Raw genomic sequence first — 17,176 nt, 5'->3', positions numbered from 1 at the left:
AGTACACATATTTATCTGATATTTACTAACAAACCAGAAAGAATAACTAAAAGTTATAATTTAATCACTGGCTTATCAGATCATAACTTAACCCTATGTGCCAGAAAACTGACTAAAAGGAGATTTAAGACCACAGCAACTAAGACAATGATCCTTCAATGCATAACCAGAACTAAGCAAGAATTTACCAATGAAATTAACAGCTTGAACTGGGATGATGTTCTGTCCTCTGATGATCTGGACTATGGTTGTGATACTTTTACTCACAGAATCAACTTTGTGAGGGAAAGATTTAATGTGAGGATACAGATAAAATCTAAAAATAAAAATAATTTACCGTAGTTAAATGAACATTTGTGGAAACTAATGAAATCTAGAGATGCTGCATTAAGGAAGGCAATTAAAATTAGAAGAGACACCGACATGCTGATTTATAAAGGTTTAAGGAACAAAGTTATCCAAGAGCGAAGAGAAGCTAAATCTCGTTTTCATCTCAATATTTTGAATGAGGTTAAAGGCAACAGTAAATTGATCTGGAAAAACATTGATGAAGTTAATTGAAGATCATCTTACTGTTGCTTCTGTCTTTAATAATTTTTTTCTTGAGTCTGTGTATGAGTTAGGAAAAAAATGTACAAAAAAGAAACAATATTGTTCCTATAGATGCTACAGGTCAGGTTTTCAAGTTGGTAGAAACTAACGAGTTACAAGTTAACAGAATCATCAGCTCCTTATAAAGCTTTAAATATAGAGATGCTTTCCAATTTGACACCATGTTTGTCAAATCACACAAAGGCATTTTAACTCCCCCTATTGCTCATTTAATTAACTTGTCTTTTAAACACAGCTCCTTTCCTGATGACTGGAAACGTGCCATCGTCATGCCTATTTTTAAATCTGGAGACCACCTTGAAACCAGTAACTACAGACCAATAAGTATACTGCCAGTACTCTCAAAGGTTGCTGAGAAAGTTGTCATTAAACAACTGACAACATTTCTTAATACAAACAGTTTTGGTCTACATTGTATGCAATTTGGCTTTAGAGCAAATCATTCCACTGAAACTGCTACCTTGCACTTAATAGAGCAAATTAAATCAAGACTTGACAAAGGAGGAGTAGTTGTTGCTGTATTTTTAGATCTGCGTAAAGCATTTGACACAGTCAATCATGATGTTTTAATATCAAAACTCTCTAAATTTAACTTCTCATCTAGAGCACTGGCATGGATGTCTTCATATTTATCTAATAGGAGACAATGTGTTAAAGTTAGTGACACACTGTCCAGTAACATGAAGTGCACAATGGGTGTTCCACAAGGGTCAGTGTTAGGTCCCCTATTATTTAGTCTATATATTAATGATCCCCCTCAACAGTGTCATGATGCAGAGCTACAAATGTATGCAGATGACAGCGTTGTGTACACACATGCAAAAACAGCTGAGTTAGCTGCTGCTAAGCTAACAACTGCATTGGAGAGGATCACACTGGCTTGATCAATCATGTCTGAGTCTAAATGTAAACAAGACAAAGGGTATGTTTTTCTCTAAGACTATGGTACAACCTCCTAACGCTGATATTCTCATCAAAGGTGAAAAAATTGACATAGTTACTGATTTTAAATATCTTGGTGTGACACTGGATCCAAATTTCAACTTTGAGAAACGTTAAAAATGGTTAAAACCATAAAGTACAACTTAGCAAATTTAAGACATATTAGAAACTGTCTCTCTTTGGACGCTGCAGATATTTATGCAGCTGTGATTCTTTCCCAGATGTGTTATTGATCACATGTTGGGGGCAGGCTGGAGAAACAGCCATCAAACCTCTTGAGTCCTTAAACAAACAAACTCTAAAACTCAAAGCGTTTCCATCACTGTAGGGTTCTGGAGAAATACAATTTACTGAGCTTTGACAGTTTTACATAATATTCAGATTTGTGTCTAGTTTATAAATGTTAAATGGTTTGTCCTCCTCCACTATGTGACTTTGTGTTCACTCGCTCAGTAAGTTCTATCAGATCCTCCAGAATATCCTCTATAGATTGGACCATTTCATCACACTGCATTTAGACAGTCAGCTTCCTCTGTGAAAACCACGACTCAGTGAACATCCTACCTGATGACGAATCAGCTGGGTGACCACTGAGTCTAGTTTACATTATTAATTTTTAATTGACATTGTGGATGTATGTGATGTGCTGTTGTGTGTAGCTTTGTATTTTGTATGGTGTGTTCTGTGTGTTGTTTTTTTGTTTGTTTGTTTGTTTTTTGTTTTGTTTTTTGCTTTGTACTGTTTGTTGTTGTGCTGTTGTATGTTTTGATTGTGGGGGACTACGGATGCAAATTAGCTTTGAGCTAACTGCGGCGTAGTGCATCTTTAATGTTTAAACTGCAGACTTTCCCAATCAATAAATCAAATCAAATGGAAAAGTCCTGAAAGGAACAAACTGCAGCTTAACTACATGTTAATGAACAAAAACTTATCTATATATGGTACTGTGCAAAAGTTTTAGGCACTAAAAGTAAAGTGAGAATGCTTTCAAAAATATTGCTATAAGTTGTTTTAATTTATCAATTATCAAAAATCTTACAAAGTTGAGTAAACAGCAGCAAGTAAATCGATATTTGCTGTGAGCAGCTTTGCCTTTAGAACAGCAGCAGTTCTCCTCAGTTCACTTTAACAGTTTTTCATGGTAACTTGCAGGCAGGTTGTTGTAACCATCCTGGAGAAAGAATATCCTTCTGTGGATTTATTATTTAGAACATCTCAGGTGCTTCTTCATGTAATCCCAGATTGACTCCATGATGTTGAGATCAGGGCTCTGTGGGGGTCAAACCATCTGTTGCAGGACTCATCATTCTTCTTGTAGCTGAAAATAGTTCTTTATGACTCTAGCTGTACGCTCAGGGTCATCGTCATGTCATGGATAAATTTGAGATCAATCAGACACCTCCCTGATAGTATACATCTAGGGTGCCTAAAACTTTTGCACAGTACTGTATATGTTGTGTGTATATGCTGTATGATATATGTGCATGTGTTTAAATGAAGTCTCACCTTTAATTGCAGACATGTAGGACCTCATCTCCCTCTGCAGCCGAGAGCCTTCAGACTGACAGAGAAACAACACATTCACGGTTAAAATCACACACATACTCCCTTATGTAAAGTATTCTACATTGACTGTTTTACTTTGGTGAACACGTGATGACTTCCTGTTTTCAGCTGTTGAACAGCTTCTTGAACAGGTCTCTCTAAAAACTGGACTGAACACTGAACTTCAGCGTATGTCAACACTGAAGGAAACATCTCTGATGGAGAAAATCTGAACTTCATTGCAGATCAACTCGGTTAAAGACAACTAAAAACTAAACTAAACTATTGAGTCTTTGGACCTATCAGTGGGACGGAAGTTGTGTATCTTATTTTCAATTGTGCTAGCAGCCAGTCAGTTGCTTTAGACGGAAATATTTCAACAACTATCAGATGGATTGTCATATAATTTGGTTCAGGAATTCATGTTCTTCTCAGGATAAATTGTTATAACTTTGATCGTCTGACTCTTCATCTAGTGCCATTGTCTGGTCAACATGTTAATGTTTCCAATACTTTAGTTTATGACTAAATACTTGCCAAACTAATGTCATCCCCATCTGCCTCAGCTGTTTGTTGAACTGTCAATGCTTACCTGATATTTCCATTTCCACAAACTGAAACATAAAATGTTTCAGCAGCTGGTGCTCAGATGAGTCAGATTTTAGGTTTAGTGCAGAAAAACAAACATGGATATGTGATGATGTTGGGTTAGGGGTTAGGAGATGTCTGTGAACAACTCTCACCTCCTGTCTCCTGAAGTTGATAACGACTTGTTCAAACTGCTCATCCTTGGTCTCATCTGCTTTACCCAGTTTCTGCAGCACCTGACAAATCACAAAATAGGATACATTTATAACTGCTGACATGTCACAATTATGACATCTGTTTTTCCTTTGTAGAGACACTTTTCAAAGACTTGCTTTGATTTACAGTTATATTTTTGGTCATTCGTACTTTGTTAAACAGACCCTGAATATTACTGAACATGATCAACTTATATGTGAGCGAGTGCAAGATGAACACATTTTTTTATTGTGAACAAACCTTAAACAGGGACCTATAGTTGTTTTTACTGTATTAACAGAACTGACAGAGGCTCTCAATCCTCTGGTGTTAATTTGGCTTGTTTGCACAAACAGGAAGTAAACAAAGAGTTAAGATGTTGATAAAGATTTATCTCAGTATTTAGAACTTAATTACAGCTTCGTGCCCAAGTGCATAGTGAAGAAAAAGGAACTTTTTATAGTTAAACGGGAAGCGTGCCTCCACATTAGAAACAAGAGGAGACAGAAAACAGAGCTGCCCTTAAAGTGTTAAAGTCAATAAATAAACTCTGAACCGGCTCCAATTGACTCTGCTGTGTCTTCAATATTTAATAGGCAGACTGTTGTTTCTAGATGAAAAGCGACACCTCAGATCAACCGACTGAACGTGTCCCTGAAGGCAACACAAACAAATTTATGTTCCAACCGAAGGCAACAGAGTTCATCAACTGTCAGCTGGATGAAACTAACAGAGACAACAACTTTCTCTCCTGACTGGACTCATTCACAGATGTCAGTCAAACCATGTTGCTGTGATCTCATTGGTTGGTATTCTGCCCATATAAGGAACTAGTCAGCAGTAATTCAGGTGTATTTGGGTTTTACCAAACCATAAAGTGAGCTTCTTAGAGACAGGCACAAAAATTACAAAAGAGAAAATCAATTCAAGCCTGACATCAAAAACATCATCCTATGTTTCACTGAACACACTTAACTAGGTGTGTGTAATCATGGGAAAACTGAGTCTCAGAAAAGAAACAAAAACATAAAAATCAACCATTTCACACAGTGATCGACTGAATGAAGACACACTGCACCTCCTTACTCAATGAATATAAAATAATCCAATGTCTTCAGGTGAGTTTCAGCAACTTTTTTGCTTCAGCACCATGGACAGCACTCACTGTTCTAATAGAACCAGGTAATGTTTCAGCACCATGGACAGCCCTCACTGTTCTAATAGAACCAGGTAATGTTTCAGCACCATGGACAGTCTTCACTGTTCTAATAAAACCAGGTAATGTTTCAGCACCATGGACAGCACTCACTGTTCTAATAGAACCAGGTAATGTTTCAGCACCATGGACAGCACTCACTGTTCTAATAGAACCAGGTAATGTTTCAGCACCATGGACAGCACTCACTGTTCTAATAGAACCAGGTAATGTTTCAGCACCATGGACAGTCTTCACTGTTCTAATAAAACCAGGTAATGTTTCAGCACCATGGACAGCCCTCACTGTTCTAATAGAACCAGGTAATGTTTCAGCACCATGGACAGTCTTCACTGTTCTAATAAAACCAGGTAATGTTTCAGCACCATGGACAGTCTTCACTGTTCTAATAGAACCAGGTAATGTTTCAGCACCATGGACAGTCTTCACTGTTCTAATAGAACCAGGTAATGTTTCAGCACCATGGACAGTCCTCACTGTTCTAATAGAACCAGGTAATGTTTCAGCACCATGGACAGCCCTCACTGTTCTAATAAAACCAGGTAATGTTTCAGCACCATGGACAGTCTTCACTGTTCTAATAGAACCAGGTAATGTTTCAGCACCATGGACAGCCCTCACTGTTCTAATAGAACCAGGTAATGTTTCAGCACCATGGACAGTCTTCACTGTTCTAATAGAATCAGGTAATGTTTCAGCACCATGGACAGTCTTCACTGTTCTAATAGAATCAGGTAATGTTTCAGCACCATGGACAGTCTTCACTGTTCTAATAGAATCAGGTAATGTTTCATTGGCTCATTTCAGTTCAAAACTGAAAAGCATCAGAAATGTTTGATGGCTAAATTTTTTGAAAAAAAATTACTTCTAATTTCTCTTACTTTCTAAACAAAGAAAAGTCAATAAAAGGTAAAATTAAGTCAAGTCATGAGCACTTATAAAACTCCTTGAGTATATATATATATATATATATATATATATATATATATATATATATATATATATATTAATATATATAAATTCCGTACTGGCAGTCCAGAAGGCTTATCCTATAAATAACTCGCAGGTAACTGATGTGGCGTCAGAAATGACGTCATCACGCCACAGAAAGGGTATTCCCCGCCTCCCCTTCTGCCGACCTTGGAGCAACAAACGTCATGTATTTAAAACATGAAATACACGCGTGACTTGTTTCACCGCACACATGACGTCATGACGAGGTGTTACAGTAAACGTTAATCCACCGTCGTTATGCTTCAGCCAATAAAAACGCTCTCCGTCAGCTTTTAATGTTTTTATGTACTGATTTTAGGAAACATCATGACGTCACCGGCTATATGCAGATCAATATCCAATAATCACAAAAAAAACGAAATACGTGAGAGGAGAGTGAAAAGCTGCAACAGCGGCCTGCAACCGCACATCCATCCCTGTTCTCCTCCGTTACTCCTCCATCTGTCCTCCGCCGTCACCTCCTCCATCATCATCATCATCACCACCACCATCATCATCATCACCACCACCCCGCAGCTCTTACCTTCTCCTGCGCTCTGTTCAGCCTTTTCTGCACGTTCTTAGCGAAGATTCCCGTTTTAATTTCCGCCATGATGACTGCAGAGAGAGGGAGAGAGAGGCGGATTAACACCGAGAGAGAGAGACGAGGAGGGGGAGGAGAGAGAGAGAGAGAGAGAGAGAGAGAGAGAGAGAGAGAGAGAGAGAGAGAGAGAGAGAGAGAGAGAGTGGAGGGGGCGGGGCGCACTCAGTCAGCTGATTGGATTCTTTCAATCCTCCGGTTTCATGTGTTTTTGTTCGAATTAAAAGGTAAATCAAACACAGCCTGCAGGTTATTCTTTATATAGAGTCACATATAAAATACATAAAATCGTCATTCTGGGTATTGAAGGATCTCAAGTGATAATCGGCTGTCCTGAGGCAGATTATTCACGTGCTATTTTTGGACTTTTTGACTGAAACGTCCAGTAAACAGGAAATGATGTAAAAGTGACAGAACAACACTGAATGATAACCTAATCAAACAGCAGGAATGTTTCTTCAAAAACTGAAACTTGATGTTTTATTTTTTAAAGACATCTTTAGTCTGTGTTTGGTAAATTATGAAATGTCTGTTCATATCAAAGGAAAACTGAACAGACTGTTTTTAAACGGAGTTTTGTGTTTCTTTCTCTGAAAAGCAGCACAACTTGTTTGTTTTTAAACTCTCCTTCTTGTATAAATATATTAAAATTAATAACTTCAATCTGTTAAAATCAGTTGTCATTCATTTCTTGCAGCTTCATCAGAAATTTTAAGATTTAAACTGAGCAGCAGGTAGATTTGTCTGAATCTTTAATATTGAAGTTGTTGCAGCATCTTCAAACATCCAGCAGAGAGCAGCAGAGTTCCAGACTGTTTAAATCATATATATATGTATATATATCAATACTGATACTGATATTAATATTAATACTTCACTGAATATTAACATGAAACCATCACAACTTTAACTAAAGATTCACAGTTTTTGCTGAACTTTTACTCAAAAAGTGTTTTTACTCTCTGTTTCTGATACTTTTACTAAAGTCAACAACAACAACAACAATAATAATGTGTCAAAGTTAACGGTTGACAATTTGTTTTAAAATGGGTTCTGATGCAGAACACTAATCTCATCTCCTCGGATTAACAAATACTTTTATTTAGACTTTTTTTTACATTTGTATATGTGTAATTATTATCATTTAATAATCTTCATAATTATCCTTTAATATTCTGCATTACTATCTGATAATAAAATAGTTTTTATATAATGTCTAGTTTTATGATGCCTCAGTCTGACTGGATCAGTTCTTCATGATGGAGCCTGAGACAGAACCAGAGGCCATGGCTCAGAGGAGGAGGACGCCGTAACACCTGAATCCCACCAGCAGAGGGCGTGGTGTGCTGATGTCACAGTGTGTGTGTGTGTGTGTGTGTGTGTGTGTGTGAGAGAGAGAGAGAGAGAGAGACGGTGCTCTGAGCGCGCTCCATCTGCTGTGTGCAGGACTCTGATTGTAACAACAAACTCTTTTTCAGTTTAAAAATTAATTTCACACCAACGGAGTCTCTCCTCCACGTGAGGTGATGATGACGCTGCACTGAGTCATCAGTGTGTGTGTGTGTGTGTGTGTGTGTGTGTGTGTGTGTGTGTGTGGTAGGAATGAATCAGGGACACACTCTTCCTCCTCTTCCCTCCTTCCACCTCCTCTTCTGTCGTGACGTCCGTTCAGGAGGAAACACCACAAACAGTCCTGAGATATTCTGAGAGGACTTTACTCACTGTGAGTGTGCACCTGTGTGTGTGTATGTGTGTGTGTGTGTGTGTGTGTGTGTGTGTGTGTGTGTGATGTCACTGACTCACAGGGAAATACCTCTGTGGATGGAGGGAGGGATTAAACAGGCAGGAGGTATAATTACAGTAAGAGAGCTGAGAGGGAAGCAGAGAGACCCGAGAGGCCCCCGTTCATCCAGCTCGCAGGACCCGACAGAACCAGTTCACCTGCACCTCATCACCCAGAGACCCAGACAACCAGACACTCAGAGAACCAGAGAACCAGAGACACAGAGACCCAGAGACCTAGACAACCAGAGACCCAGAGAACCAGAGAACCAGAGAGCCAGAGACCCAGAAACCCAGAAACCAGAGACCCAGAGAACCAGAGACCCAGCCTGCTCAGCGCTCCTCTGTTAGGACTAATAACTTTGATGTGTTTGTGTTGCATCTCCTGAATTAGCTGAGGCATCAGAGACAGATCGTACTGTTCCGGATCTTGAATTGTCCCCCGGCGGCAGCAGCATCACCACGGACTCTCAGTCAGACTCCGTCATGTCCTCGGTGTCTCTGCTTGCTGTGTTCGTCTCTCTGGCTGTCGGTCTTCTGATTGATGCATCTCCGACAGTGTCTCCGACGGCGTCTCCTGTCCCACAAGTGGACACGTCTGCAGGGCTCCAGGAGGAGGCACTGTCCTCTGACTGTCCATCTTGCTCTGTGGCACTGATGAGGAAGAACTCTTCGTCTCCGGCAGGAGGACAGGCCGACATGGTGGAGGCGGTGAAACGTCACATTCTCAACATGCTGCACCTGAGCGCCAGGCCCAACCTAACGCAGCCAGTTCCTCGCACTGCGCTGCTCAACGCCCTCAAGAAGCTGCATGTGGGCCATGTGGCTGAAGATGGCAGTGTGGAGATCCAGGAGGAGGGCCGGGGCCCCGGGGCCCCAATGCCACCTGAGCCACCATCTGAAATCATCACCTTTGCAGAGCCAGGTGAGTGTGCAGCTACGCCTATCTACTATTACAGGTGTATTCAGGTGTGTTCAGGAGTGTTCAGGTGTGTTCAGGTGTGTTCAGGTGTGTTCAGGTGTGTTCAGGAGCATTCAGGTGTGTTCAGGAGTGTTCAGGTGTGTTCAGGTGTGTTCAGGAGTGTTCAGGTGTGTTCAGGTGTGTTCAGGTGTGTTCAGGAGCATTCAGGTGTGTTCAGGAGTGTTCAGGTGTGTTCAGGTGTGTTCAGGAGCATTCAGGTGTGTTCAGGTGTGTTCAGGTGTGTTCAGGAGCATTCAGGTGTGTTCAGGTGTGTTCAGGAGTGTTCAGGTGTGTTCAGGAGCGTTCAGGAGTGTTCAGGTATGTTCAGGTGTGTTCAGGAGCATTCAGGTGTGTTCAGGAGTGTTCAGGTGTGTTCAGGTGTGTTCAGGTGTGTTCAGGAGTGTTCAGGTGTGTTCAGGAGCGTTCAGGAGTGTTCAGGTATGTTCAGGTGTGTTCAAGAGCATTCAGGTGTGTTCAGGAGTGTTCAGGTGTGTTCAGGTGTGTTCAGGAGCATTCAGGTGTGTTCAGGTGTGTTCAGGTGTGTTCAGGAGTGTTCAGGTGTGTTCAGGAGCATTCAGGTGTGTTCAGGTGTGTTCAGGAGTGTTCAGGTGTGTTCAGGAGCATTCAGGAGTGTTCAGGAGCCTTCAGGTGTGTTCAGGTGTGTTCAAGAGTGTTCAGGTGTGTTCAGGAGCGTTCAGGAGTGTTCAGGTGTGTTCAGGAGCGTTCAGGTGTGTTCAGGAGCGTTCAGGTGTGTTCAGGAGTGTTTAGGTGTGTTCAGGTGTGTTCAGGAGTGTTCAGGTGTGTTCAGGAGCGTTCAGGTGTGTTCAGGTGTGTTCAGGAGCGTTCAGGAGTGTTCAGAAGCGTTCAGGTGTGTTCAGGTGTGTTCAGGAGCGTTCAGGAGTGTTCAGGTGTGTTCAGGAGCGTTCAGGTGTGTTCAGGTGTGTTCAGGAGCGTTCAGGAGTGTTCAGGAGTGTTCAGGTGTGTTCAGGAGCGTTCAGGTGTGTTCAGGAGTGTTCAGGAGCGTTCAGTTGTGTTCAGATGTGTTCAGAAGTGTTCAGGGGCATTCAAGTGTGTTCAGGAGCGTTCAGTTGTGTTCAGGAGTGTTCAGTTGTGTTCAGGTGTGTTCAGGAGCGTTCAGGAGCGTTCAGGTGTGTTCAAGAGTGTTCAGGTGTATTCAGGAGCGTTGAGGTGTGTTCAGGTATGTTGAGGTGTGTACAGGAGCGTTCAGAAGTGTTCAGGAGTGTTCAGGTGTGTTCAGGAGCGTTCAGGTGTGTTCAGGAGTGTTCAGAAGTGTTCAGGAGTGTTCAAGTGTGTTCAGGAGCATTCAGGAGTGTTCAGGAGCGTTCAGGAGTGTTCAGGAGCGTTCAGGTGTGTTCAGGAGTGTTCAGAAGTGTTCAGGCGTATTCAAGTGTGTTCAGGAGCATTCAGGTGTGTTCAGGTGTGTTCAGGAGTGTTCAGGAGCGTTCAGGTGTGTTCAAGAGTGTTCAGGTGTATTCAGGAGCGTTGAGGTGTGTTCAGGTATGTTCAGGTGTGTTCAGGAGCGTTCAGAAGTGTTCAGGAGTGTTCAGGTGTGTTCAGGAGCGTTCAGGTGTGTTCAGGAGCATTCAGGAGTGTTCAGGAGCGTTCAGGAGTGTTCAGGAGCGTTCAGGTGTGTTCAGGAGTGTTCGGAAGTGTTCAGGAGTGTTCAAGTGTGTTCAGGAGCATTCAGGTGTGTTCAGGAGCGTTCAGGAGTGTTCAGGAGCGTTCAGGTGTGTTCAGGAGTGTTCAGAAGTGTTCAGGAGTGTTCAAGTGTGTTCAGGAGTGTTCAGGTGTGTTCAGGAGCGTTCAGGAGTGTTCAGGAGCGTTCAGGTGTGTTCAGGAGCGTTCAGGAGTGTTCAGGAGTGTTCAGGTGTATTCAGGAGCGTTGAGGTGTGTTCAGGTATGTTCAGGAGTGTTCAGGAGTGTTCAGGGGCGTTCAGGTGTGTTCAGGAGCGTTCAGGAGCATTCAGGAGTGTTCAGGAGCGTTCAGAAGTGTTCAGGAGTGTTCAGGTGTGTTCAGGTGTATTCAGGAGCGTTGAGGTGTGTTCAGGTATGTTCAGGAGCGTTCAGAAGTGTTCAGGAGTGTTCAGGTGTGTTCAGGAGCGTTCAGGTGTGTCAGGAGTGTTCAGAAGTGTTCAGGAGTGTTCAGGTGTGTTCAGGTATGTTCAGGTGTGTTCAGGAGCGTTCAGAAGTGTTCAGGAGTGTTCAGGTGTGTTCAGGAGCGTTAAGGTGTGTTCAGGAGCATTCAGGTGTGTTCAGGAGTGTTCAGGTATGTTCAGGTGTGTTCAGGTGTGTTCAGGTGTGTTCAGGAGTGTTCAGAAGTGTTCAAGTGTGTTCAGGTGTGTTCAGGAGCATTCAGGTGTGTTCGGGAGCATTCAGGTGTGTTCAGGAGCATTAAGGTGTGTTCAGGAGTGTTCAGGTGTGTTCAGGAGTATTCAGAAGTGTTCAGGAGTGTTCAAGTGTGTTCAGGTGTGTTCAGAAGTGTTAAGGTGTGTTCAGGAGCGTTCAGAAGTGTTCAGGTGTGTTCAGAAGTGTTCAGGAGCGTTCAGGTGTGTTCAGGAGCGTTCAGAAGTGTTCAGGTGTGTTCAGAAGTGTTCAGGTGTGTTCAGGAGCGTTCAGGTGTGTTCATGTGTATTCATGTGTATTCAGGTGTGTTCAGAAGTGTTCAGGTGTGTTCAGGTGTGTTCAGAAGTGTTCAGGTGTGTTCAGGAGCGTTCAGATGTGTTCAGAAGTGTTCAGGTGTGTTCAGGAGCGTTCAGGTGTGTTCAGAAGGGTTCAGGAGTGTTCAGAAGTGTTCAGGTGTGTTCAGGAGCGTTCAGGTGTGTTCAGAAGTGTTCAGGTGTGTTCAGGAGCGTTCAGGTGTGTTCAGAAGTGTTCAGGTGTGTTCAGGTGTGTTCAGGTGTGTTCAGAAGTGTTCAGGTGTGTTCAGGAGCGTTCAGGTGTGTTCAGAAGTGTTCAGGTGTGTTCAGAAGTGTTCAGGTGTGTTCAGAAGTGTTCAGGTGTGTTCAGGTGTGTTCAGGAGCGTTCAGGTGTGTTCAGAAGTGTTCAGGTGTGTTCAGGAGCGTTCAGGTGTGTTCAGAAGTGTTCAGGAGTGTTCAGGTGTGTTCAGGTGTGTTCAGGTGTTTCTTCTGAGTGAGTAGAGTTAGTAGACTCAGACTCTACTGTCTCTGACCATCCTGCTGCATTACAGGCGTCTGTCTGTGTAATTTGTTATCAGCTCATTCAGAAAAATCCCAAAAGTTCAAAGTTTGTTTACAGAGTTCAACAGTCAGATGATTCTATTGATTCTCTTCCTTTCTGACCAAATTCTCTTTTCACGTCTGTTTTTCTACTCAGAGAATTTCTGTTAAATCTTTAGTATATCAGCTGAACTGACACAAAAAACAGTGTTGTAATGATCCAAAAACCGCTGGAGCTCTGTATTTGTGGTTCAGTAGATGAGAGACGGTGAGGACGTGAGGATGAATGTTTCGGACGTAATGAGGTCATTGTTCAGTGTATTTATCAAACTTCCTCAGCAGCAACACTTCTTCAGTGAATGAATTCTTTAATTAAAACACTGACAGTGTTCAACATATCAGTAAGCTGTTGTATCAGCAGGAGCTCTGTACACCATCCAAGCACAAGAATAAATACATGTTAATAAAGATATATAACAAAGCTCATCACTATCACAGTGCCCCCTTCAGCTTGTTCTTTAATGCTCATATTTCATTGAGCAGTGATGAACTGAGAAAACATGGAAATATGTGAATCAGATAAAGTTCATAGTAACAAGAAAGAGTGAAGGAAGATTTGCTGTTTGTGAGACAAACTGATTGAGATAGATGAAGACTTACAGTTTTACTGTCCATATAAACACGGCTGAAATCTGAAGTTTGGGTCCGTTAACAAAGTCTGACAGGAATTTTTGAAAGTGTGAATGATGAAATGTTTTGTCAGAAAAGATCCTCTGTGAACGTGAACCAGCTCGTGTCCTGTGGCTTGTTTGCTTACATAAATGTACATAATGGCTTTGTGCTATAAATAGTCTTCCCTTCAAGTGGAATCTGTAATTAAAAAAGCCTCAAAGACTCGCCGAGATTAGAGGGACAGTAACGATGGGGGGGTTGGGCATACCGAGGGGTCTCAGGCCGTGAATAATCACTTCATTCAGCCAAATATGGGCCCCATTAATTATTCTGCAGGAGGGGACAAAGAGGGACATGGACACAAGACAGGGGGGCAGTGGGGGTGGGGGGGTTGGATTTGTTAATAACTTCCCTGAAATCAGGCCTTTTCCTTTTTTAGTCTCTCTGCTTATGTTGCTGCTGAGTATATTTAGAGGCAGCAGCTCCATTCATGCTTTTATTGTTAATGACATTTCTTTTGTCCATTCATTCACATGACAAGAGAGGGGAGGGGGAGGGGGGACAGGGGGCAGGTTAGTTCAGACAGCAGGGTCACAGTTTTTTATTAGAGTCCACTTCAGAAAAATACCAAATACGAACATGATGACCGACGTCCATGAAAAGTTTCTCAGAGTTCAGATGAAATAAAAAAGTTTCTCTCCTGATTTTACTCTGAATGTTTTATCAGATCTTGTGAAGACACATCAGACTGAACTGTGTTCTTTCCTGCAGTTTGTTTATCTAAACTGTCATTGAAGACAAAAACAACTGATCAGCTAATTCGATCGAATTCACTAGAAACCTCTGTTTTGACAGACTCACGTCAACAACATTGATGAAAACGCTTCTCTGTTCATTCTGATGTCTCAGTATCATTCATGCTAACGTGCTAACATGCTAACTCTCTGTTTTCGGCACCAGGAGATTCTGCAAACACTGTGACCTTTGACATTTCAAAAGAGGGAAGCGGCTCTGTGGTGGTGGAACAAGCTAACGTCTGGATCTTCCTGAAGTTGTCAAAGGGGAACCGAGTGAAAGGCAAAGTAACGCTGCAGCTTCACAACGAGGAAGATGAATCTGTTTCAGAGAAGATGGTGGATACTCGTCGCAGCGGCTGGCACACACTTGCCATCTCACACAGCGTTCAGTCTCTGCTGGACCGCGGCAACAGCTCACTCAGCCTGCGAGTGTCCTGCCCACTGTGCACCGAGGCAGGAGCCACGCCCGTCCTGATGCCTCCCAACGGCGAGCGAGCCAAAGAGCGGGAGCAGTCTCACTGGCCGTTCCTCATGGTGGCACTGCGAGCCGGAGAGGGGGCGGCTCAGCGGAGGATCAAACGAAGTCTGGAGTGCGATGGCAAAATCCACGTCTGCTGCAAACAACAGTTTTATGTTAATTTCAAAGACATCGGCTGGAGCGATTGGATTATTGCACCGTCTGGTTACCATGCCAACTACTGCGAAGGCGACTGTCCGAACCACATGGCAAGCATCAGCAGCTCATCTCTGTCCTTCCATTCAACAGTCATCAATCAGTACCGTATCCGGGGCTACAGCCCGTTCCAGAACATCAGGTCCTGCTGTGTGCCGACGAGGCTGCGCGCCATGTCCATGCTCTACTACAACGAGGAGCAGAAGATCATCAAGAAAGACATCCAGAACATGATTGTGGAGGAGTGCGGCTGCTCATAAAGTCACTCAAACATTAGAAACTCTTTTTAAACCTGCTTCCTGCAGGAACATGACGTCAGCACTTTCCCAGGAAAAAGAAGAGCTGGATAACGTATTTATGTTTAGTGGACGAAGCATCGTATTTCTTGCTGGGAGAGACTCTTTTCCACATTGGAACGACCTGAGAATACTATGCAATAGATGTCCTTTAATGTTAAACTTTTTTCATCTGTATGTGTTGTTTTCTATTGTTTTCTATTGTAAAACATGTGAGAATCATTTTTGATATGTCTACTGTTCACTAAAGGCTCAACTTAGTGTCAAAATCTCTGCTGTCGAGGTACTTGAAAGAAATTTGTTCAAGCAGCTGCTGGAGCCAAACATCATTATTATCTTTATTATCATTATTATTAATATGATGATGATGATGATGATGATTATAATAATAATAATAATAATAAATAAATAAGGCGCAGGTTGATATTTGCACAGTAAACAACTTTCCTGGCAGTTTAGCAGCTTCACAGTTTGAGCAGCGAAGCTTCAGATTTTCAGATTCAGAAGAAAGCCAAAGAGAGTCGACACTGATGATCAAAGTTTGCTTCATGTCACTTTGGGCTGAAGTGTCAATGAGCTGTGAGTAAATTAACGAGATGAGGTGTCAGTTAACAAACATGTTAAATTATTTGACTGCTGAAAGAAAAAAACATTTTTTGGTCGTTGCTTCATTGTAATAAAAAAATACATGAAATGTTGTTGCCAACTTACATAATTTATTTGCATTTTTGCCTTTTTGCTTCATCATTAAACAAACTGTTAAACATCAATTTAGCCGTCTTCAGTCCGTCACTTTAACGTCACTGTTCTTCAGAGGGTGAACACTCTCCATTTTAACTCCATGGACTTTCCTCTAGCGCCACCTTCAGAACAAACTTTACATTTTTATCACTCAGACTGTAAGAAGACAAACCAGGATGCTGTTTGTTCATAGGGAGGCAGTGATGACACTTTCTGTTTCTTAACATTAAATTAAGTTACTTCCAGCATCTCAGAACGAGAAGAAACATTCAGATGAAATGTCAAATGATCTTCATGCTGCAGATGACATGTTTTTGTTGTTTCAGTTGTGATTTTATGATCTCTGATCTGTTTGAAGCCGGTCGGCGTCTCGTTGCTGCTCAGGTGTTTTCAGAGATCAGGATCATGAGCTCCACTCTGCTTTCACACTTCCACAAAGAGAGAGAGAGTGATGTAGAAACCTGACACTCAGCTCTTTGTTGGCTGGTAAAAACTGGACTGAGAGGCTCCTCAACTTCCTTCTGTGTCCTCCTCTGCCCTGTGATTGGCCGCCAGAGCTGGACCGAGCGGCCGATGAGGCCGGTGAATTTAAACCTCTGCAGGCCGAGGAGAAGCAGGGCAGCCAGAAGCGGTTGGCATGGCAACGCTCTGTTTGTTCGCTGACCTACAAACTCATCGCTGAGTCGATAAGTTGATTTAAGAAACACAAAGACGGCTGCTGAGGCATGTGTGACAGCAAACACAATGCACTCTCGGTACTGGAGCGAGAACAGAAACCTGAACCCACTGAGACACGACTCAGATTATATATAAATACTCATATTATATATACATATTCATATATAAATACTCATATATATAAATATATTCACATGTTTATCAAAAGTGATAAAGCTGCAAAGTGACTGCTCTTACTCACATCATGGATGTCAATGTTCATTAGAAGTTAAAGAACAGGAGTCTCTGCACTGTGATTGGCTGGCGACCTGCCCAGCGTGTACTGCCTCTCACCTGGTGCATGCTGGGATAGACACCAGTGTTTACTGGGTTATTGTAGTAAGTATCACACATAAATAAAAATACTTTCAGGAGCTCTGTGATTAAGTGTAAACATTAGTTTAAATATCCAAACATGTTCCATCACTTCATTTACCACCAACTCCTCCAAAGCAGAATGAGCCTTCACTTGTGTATTTATTGATTCTATGTTGTTATCATCATCATTATTATTATTATATTTCTCACAGATCTGCAAACCATCAGTCAACTGGTTGTTGTCGGCAGTAAACAGCAGACGAGCTGCAGACTGAACAGTCTTCTTCACCTTCAGCTGCTGGACTGTTAATGAGGTTCTCTGATTGCAAC

General features: G+C 42.2%; 2 protein-coding genes across 8 annotated transcripts in view; one reads left to right on the top strand and one right to left on the bottom strand.

Annotated features, from left to right (window-relative positions):
• amph (amphiphysin) overlaps nucleotides 1-6,758 on the bottom strand; it is a 32,933-nt gene extending 26,175 nt beyond the window's left edge. For all 7 annotated transcript variants that reach the window (XM_067607040.1, XM_067607042.1, XM_067607044.1 and 4 more), the window contains exons 1-3: nucleotides 6,636-6,758; nucleotides 3,843-3,923; nucleotides 3,061-3,115 (exon numbers count right to left, since the gene is read on the bottom strand). In XM_067607040.1, coding sequence (XP_067463141.1) covers nucleotides 3,061-3,115; nucleotides 3,843-3,923; nucleotides 6,636-6,704 — 205 coding nt within the window. In that variant the 5' untranslated portion in view covers nucleotides 6,705-6,758. The remainder of the gene's footprint in view (nucleotides 1-3,060; nucleotides 3,116-3,842; nucleotides 3,924-6,635) is intronic.
• Nucleotides 6,759-8,359: 1,601 nt separating this feature from the next.
• inhbab (inhibin subunit beta Ab) lies at nucleotides 8,360-16,574 on the top strand. The gene is made up of 2 exons (XM_067607039.1): nucleotides 8,360-9,399; nucleotides 14,265-16,574. The coding sequence occupies exons 1-2, from the start codon at nucleotides 8,961-8,963 to the stop codon at nucleotides 15,032-15,034; spliced, it is 1,209 nt and encodes a 402-aa protein (XP_067463140.1). The 5' UTR covers nucleotides 8,360-8,960; the 3' UTR covers nucleotides 15,035-16,574.
• Nucleotides 16,575-17,176: the final 602 nt, after the last annotated feature.

This window comes from Thunnus thynnus, chromosome 12 (genome assembly GCF_963924715.1).
Source record: "Thunnus thynnus chromosome 12, fThuThy2.1, whole genome shotgun sequence".
Lineage (NCBI taxonomy): Eukaryota > Metazoa > Chordata > Actinopteri > Scombriformes > Scombridae > Thunnus > Thunnus thynnus.
The sequence above is the reverse complement of the archived record's forward strand: the minus strand, read 5'-3'. Positions and strand labels throughout refer to the sequence as shown.